General features: G+C 33.2%; 1 protein-coding gene across 1 annotated transcript; it reads left to right on the forward strand.

The window, feature by feature from the left end:
- Positions 1 to 1507: 1507 nt before the first annotated feature.
- LOC139897733 (E3 ubiquitin-protein ligase PUB23-like) lies at positions 1508 to 2798 on the forward strand. Its single transcript, XM_071880426.1, has one exon. The coding sequence runs from the start codon at positions 1508 to 1510 to the stop codon at positions 2717 to 2719; it is 1212 nt and encodes a 403-aa protein (XP_071736527.1). The 3' UTR covers positions 2720 to 2798.
- Positions 2799 to 6494: the final 3696 nt, after the last annotated feature.

Here is a 6494-nt window from a genome sequence, read left to right on the forward strand (position 1 = left end):
TAACAAGGAAACAACTTAGAGACCAAGAAAACTCAGTTTTGAAAACTTTGGCTGACCAGCTCTCGATTCGCGATCACGAGGTTCTCCATGCCTTTATTCTTTCGATCGAGAGATATGTACTGAAAAAAATTTCTAGTCGCGAATTCAGCTTTCCATCTTGCGAACTTTTGTCCGTGCAGCACTCGAGATCGCGACTTTCATACTCGCGGTCTGAGCCTTGTGTTTCTCCGTTTTGTTCAAGTTACTTTACTCCAAAAGCAACAACGCGCGATAACCCTTCCTCCTCGCATAGTATTAAACGAGCAGAGTACATGCTTAATTAAGTCGGAAACGATTCACTCATGTTCTTGCCCTTTAAATTCTAAAGGAGCCTATATCTAGTTTAGCTCAAACTTATCGAGATTGAGTTTGGCTTGATTCATTTACACCACTACTTATGTTGTCACTAGAGTTAGGCTCGTTTAGAATTCAAAAAGCTTGAGATTGACTCGTTTCGAACATAATATATTGTATTATGTTCAAGTGCTTTTGCTCTCATTGGCAAATCAAGGATGAAAATTTAGTGGGGTATCAAAAAAAAAAAAAAAATCGAAGCTAATATTATTTTGCGGGTACTTTGGTGGTTATTCACCAAAAAATCATAAATTCTAATAATATATGGGGACCTATAGTTAAATTTAGTGTGCCCTATACAATTAAAGAGCACATTGCTTGCTCTTCGAGAGCTCGTAACTCGAAGATCTTCTATCGTGCCCTAGCCGAACGCTCACCGCCTGCACAAGTAAGCATATTAGTTCCATCATTTCATTATTGTGTCAGAAGGCCCGAGCGAGAGAGATAGACTTAGATTAGAGGGAGAGAGACTGGGAACGCTTGTCCGATGAGCGCACCTTGATGTATACTAGCAATTGTTATTTTAATATCCAAGGAAGTATGCCGGCCAATGGATTAATCCGTTAAATTTCGTTGTAGCTGTATTAAATTTAATAATAACTTTAAGTTACATTACATACTTTTGAACTGATGATTAATTATGAGTATATTAAAAAAGGTACTTAATTACTCGCACAATGAGTATATTAAAAAAGGTACTTAATTACTCGCACACGCACAAACTAGGCATCAAAATTGTATTTTTCTTAAATAATAATATCAACTTGTATATGATCGACAGGACTAGTTAATCATCCACACATCTCCAACGCACACTGCCCACTCACTTTACTTTAAACTTGCATTCGAGAATATTTATATTGCATAAGTAGTAGAAGTTCCTTTGAATAGTCAAATATACTACTCTCTTCCTTTGACCAATATTACGTTTTACTTTTTTGGTCGGTTCTGAACTTTGTTTTGTCAACTATCCTCCTTATCTACCATATTATTTACATATACTGTATATATTCATCCAAAAGCTCCAAACTTTTTATCAAATATTCATCCAAGATTCAATCTTTCTTCATTTTCCTTGAAGGGTTTGTTACTTATTATTTACCTTTTTTGTATAATGAGCGATTCTACTAAGGGGACTGAAGTCCCTTCATATTTCTTATGTCCAATTTCTTTAGAAATCATGAAAGATCCTGTAATACTCTCTACGGGAATCACATATGATCGTGAATCGATCGACAAATGGTTGTCCACCAAAGAAAATGTGACTTGTCCCTTAACCAAACAACCCCTTACCGATATAGAGCTTACACCTAACCACACTCTTCGTCGATTAATTCAATCTTGGTGTACTATCAATGCGCCATTTGGCATCGAAAGATTCCCCACCCCGCGTCTTCCAATCTCCAAATCTCAAATCTTGAAGCTTTTACAAGATTCGAAGTCACCAAATTTGCAAATGAAGTGTTTAAGAAGACTAAAAACAATAGCCATGGAAAACGATATGAATAAACGGTCAATGGAAGCAGTTGGAGCAGCTGATTACTTAGCATACATCATAGCTAACCCTAGTGAAGTTTCAAACGTTGATGAAGCAGTTAGCCTCCTATATCACCTTCATGTATCCCAAAATGGTCTTAAGGCGTTATTTGGAAAGAGCGACGAGTTTGTTGAGGCACTGACTCGAATTATGCAATGTGGTGCCAGTTTCGAGTCACGAACTTACGCAATCTTGTTGCTAAAGTCGATGTATGAGGCAGCAGAACCAATTCAAGTGATGGCAGTAAAGGTTAAATTCTTTAACACACTTAAGCAAATCCTACTCAATCCGATATCTCGAAAAGCGACAAAGGCTGCACTGAAGCTCCTGATTGGAGTTTGTCCATGGGGGAGAAATAAGTTAAAGGCGGTGGAGGCGGGCATAGTTTCGGTAGTAATAGAAACGCTGCTCGATTGTGATGAAAAAAGGATATCGGAGATGTTGTTAATGGTGATAGACCAGCTTTGCATGTGTGCAGATGGGCGTGCGGAACTATTGAAGCATGGTGCGGGTTTAGCTATTGTTTTCAAGAATATCTTTCGTATTTCGCAAGTAGCAACTAAAACAGCGGTAAAGATAATATATTCGGTGGCCAAGTTTTCGGGCAACAAGAATGTGGTACAGGATATGTTGCAGTTGGGTGTTGTAGGGAAACTATGTTTAGTCTTACAAGTGAATTGTGGAAACAAAACTAGTGAGAAAGCTAAAGAGATTCTTATGATGCATGCTAGGATTTGGAAGAAGTCTTCATGTATACCATGTCATTTGATTTCTTCATATCCATCTTAACTTGTAAACTAATTACTGCATCAATAGTACGTCAAGATTCTTCAATTGTATTAAAACATGTAAAAAAATCATTTATGAATCATACACATCATATAAAGAAAAAAGATACTAATTCCTGCCTTCCTGGTTTAAGAGAGAAAAGTAGATAGTTGTCTATCGGATAGGGGTGTTCGCTCGGTCGATTTATGGTTTATGTGATTTATTCGGTTTTCTAGAATAGTTTTGAGAATCAATAATCGAACCAAATTTGACAAAATCAAATCAAACCAACCAACTAAAAAATTAGTTTGCACGGATTGGTTTTAGTTAAACCAAATTAAAACTTATAGATTAAAAAGTGTGTAGTTTTTTTTTTTTTTTTTTTTTTTTTAAGCAAACATATTTTATCGATATACAACTGATACAATATTTTCTACCAAACATGCAATATATGAAGCAACACAAGAGTATACAACTCATATTTCCAAATCTAAACAATATCAATCATGAGCTGAGTAGCACAAAAATAAAAATGAAATCAATACCAGCCAAGTTTTCAGGTATAAAAATTCCTAAAACAAAATAGTTGATAAACAAATTCAACTGTTAAAGTGAAATTAATCCAATAAAAACATTAAACTCAAACAAGAACAAATAAAGTATAACCTAAAATCCTAAATGAAATAATTTAATTTTAAAATTTAATATATATATATATATATATATATATATATATATATATATATATATATATATATATATATATATATATATATATATATATATATATATATAGGGGCATGATCAATGGGAAAGTAACCAATCGGGGGGAAGCGGAGGGAAGCAAAATTAAATTTTTTTTTTCATTTTTTTTGAAATTTATTTTTTCCGGCATCAAGATCACACGAAAATATGAACATTTAGAAGAGACACTTCGTGATGAATGTTATTATTTAGGCGGGAAAACGATCGACAAAAATAACATTCAAGATATTATTGTTCGTGAAGAATATGAACGTTTTTTTTTCATGTTTTGTGAAGTAAAATTTAGCCCGATTTAAAATTTAGCCCAAAACACCAAACCCTAAACCCTAAACCCTAAACTCTAAACCGTTCGTGTTAAAAACTCAATCTAAATCCTAAATCTAAACGATAAATCTAAACCCTAAACCCTAAATTTCTAAACCCTAATACCTAAACCCTATAAACCATAATATCTAAACCCTAATATCTAAACCCCAATAGCTAAAATCTCAAAATATGCTCGAAAAACACGATAATTGTTATATATTACTTCTTCGAGCGTTTTCCCGCCAAAATAAAAACATTTATCACAAAGTGTCTCTACTAAATGTTCATATTTTCATCTCATCTATAATGTTCGTGAACAAAGTTTTTTCAAAAAACGAAAAAAAAAAGATTTTGCTTCCCCCCGAATGGTTACTTCCCTCTTGATCCATATATATATATATATATATATATATATATATATATATATATATATATATATATATATATATATATATATATATATATATATATATATATTATAAATAAAGGTATCTTTCGATTTGAAACCAAAATTTAATTTTACAAACCAAACCCAAACCGAATACCGTAAATATTTTCAGGTGAAACTAAAAAACCAAACAAAAACCAAATAAGTCAACCCGCATTAACCAATTCAAATTGGTTTGGTCGGATTCGTGGTCGAAACCGTTTAACGCACACCCCTATTATCGGATATTTGATAGTGGTCTATTGGGTCTATGTGATTGTAACCTGATTTGTCATATACTCCTTCCGTCCTATCTAAAGTGTCCATTATTGACTTTCAAGGCTTTTTTTTTTAAATATGACATATAATGTTTATATTTATACTATATAATATTCGATGAAAGTTATATAAATGAAAACATATTAAAATCCAATTCATTCATATAATTCTCATCAAACATTATATAACATGAAAAAAAAAAATTAAAGTCAAAGTTGAAAACGAAAGACTGCTAAAAGTCAAAGTGGAGCTAATTCGACAAATCAATCCAAAAGCGCTAACGATGTCTTTGTTATTACGGAGAATGACGAATTCCTCTAAAGTCATGTCATCTTCATGGTGCTTTCACGCCACCATTGATCGGCATCGAAGTACCAATCAAAAGTTACATAATTACCATAAACTAGCTAGGGTAATCAAGGTTCGTTTCACGGGAGAGTTGTGGTCATAAGCAAGAAGTTCTTGTAGTTGATTTGATGATTAAACTAATTCGTAATTAAAACTGAAATACTTAAAGTGTAAATTTAAATAAGAACAAAAACAAGTAATTTAGTGATCAATAGGTAAAAAGTTTTTATCGATTAATTCCAATTGTGCAACAATTCGTCGAAACAAATATTATGCTTATCAATTCTACATCTAAATCACATAGTCATGATTTCATTAATTTATCAAAAATATTTTCTTGAGTACAATTATGTAAATTAAACAACTTATCTTTATTCCTAACTAAATTAACACCAACTGGATCAAAAATTGACTGATATATCGCAAAATAAGGCTTACAATAATCAAAATTGAGAAACTTGCATTAAAAAATAGCTAGAGCAATTCAATAATTCATAAATAAAAAAAAATCATGAACAACATAAATAAATATTTGAATGAATAAAAGTAGATCAGTTGTTCATTGGAAGAGATAAATAGAAGAACTTAGTCGAGCATGATTATGATGATAGAATGCATGAATTGTTGTTGAAGAATCGTGACCGGATGATGAATCTTGAAAATCTGGAGAGAATTAGATTTAGGTTATGGCTCTTAGCTCCCAAAAGCAGTGAAAGAATGATATTTTTGTGCATAATCTAGCCTCCTTTTTATAGATATTTGCAAACTCGTTCCCTAAGTAAACCATCGACACCAAAATTCACAGCACAACCCAGCAAATTCATCACTGTCATGTTTTCACGGCACTCTGGGCGTTTTTTTTTATGGTTAACCCTTTAATCACATATCACTTTACCTTGTGTTTACGCCCACAGCTCATCTATTAAAATTTCCAATTTTTTTTCTCCCACCGTGTTTCTATGGTGTTACCGGTATGGCACCACCGTGTTTTCACGGCCTTCCCGTTGTGTTTTTATGCCATCACAAAATTTTCTGCAACTTAGCTTCTTTTTTCACCTTTTCGCGCGTACCACGGTCAATCTCTACAATACACAAATGCAATTAAAAGTAACTTGTTTTCACCATAAAACCACACCAATCCATGTCATAAAATCACTATTTTAAGCATAATAAATCGACCGATCAACCAGGGAAGGGGATGTTTCTTAGCAGTTCTGCAAGTTACACATGGGCATTGGTTAGGCTTTAATACAAGTTGTGTGGTGGAAATTGATGTGTTGATCGATGAACTTTCGGGAAAGCCGTGGAAGTTGTAGCGTAAAGTTTCAGCTTTTTGTTCAACATGTGTCGAAGTGAAATTCTTAGAATCAGTTCTTTTAAGAAGTGATACTCGTTATGGTGGATTATGATAAGTCATTTATAATTATGATTTCTTGTTATGAAAATGATTGTAGGTTTTGACGATGTTCGACGTGGAAGCATTTCTCTTCTATCTTGGTAGAGATAATGTCAGGGCATGAAGATTAGATTCTTGAAGTTGTTGCTAAGGATGCATCTACGTTGGAGATAATGAGATTTAAGGAAGATTTGTCTCTTCATCTATGTTATGGATACTTGGTGACCATGTTTGACCTTCCAGAACGAGTTTCACACTGGAGAACTAATTCACCT

This window comes from Rutidosis leptorrhynchoides, chromosome 3, assembly GCF_046630445.1.
Source record: "Rutidosis leptorrhynchoides isolate AG116_Rl617_1_P2 chromosome 3, CSIRO_AGI_Rlap_v1, whole genome shotgun sequence".
Classification (NCBI taxonomy): Eukaryota; Viridiplantae; Streptophyta; class Magnoliopsida; order Asterales; family Asteraceae; genus Rutidosis; species Rutidosis leptorrhynchoides.

Bases quoted from the DNA above. Each gene is read 5' to 3' on its own strand.
- LOC139897733 (XM_071880426.1), top strand. From the start codon at position 1,508: ATGAGCGATTCTACTAAGGGGACTGAAGTCCCTTCATATTTCTTATGT.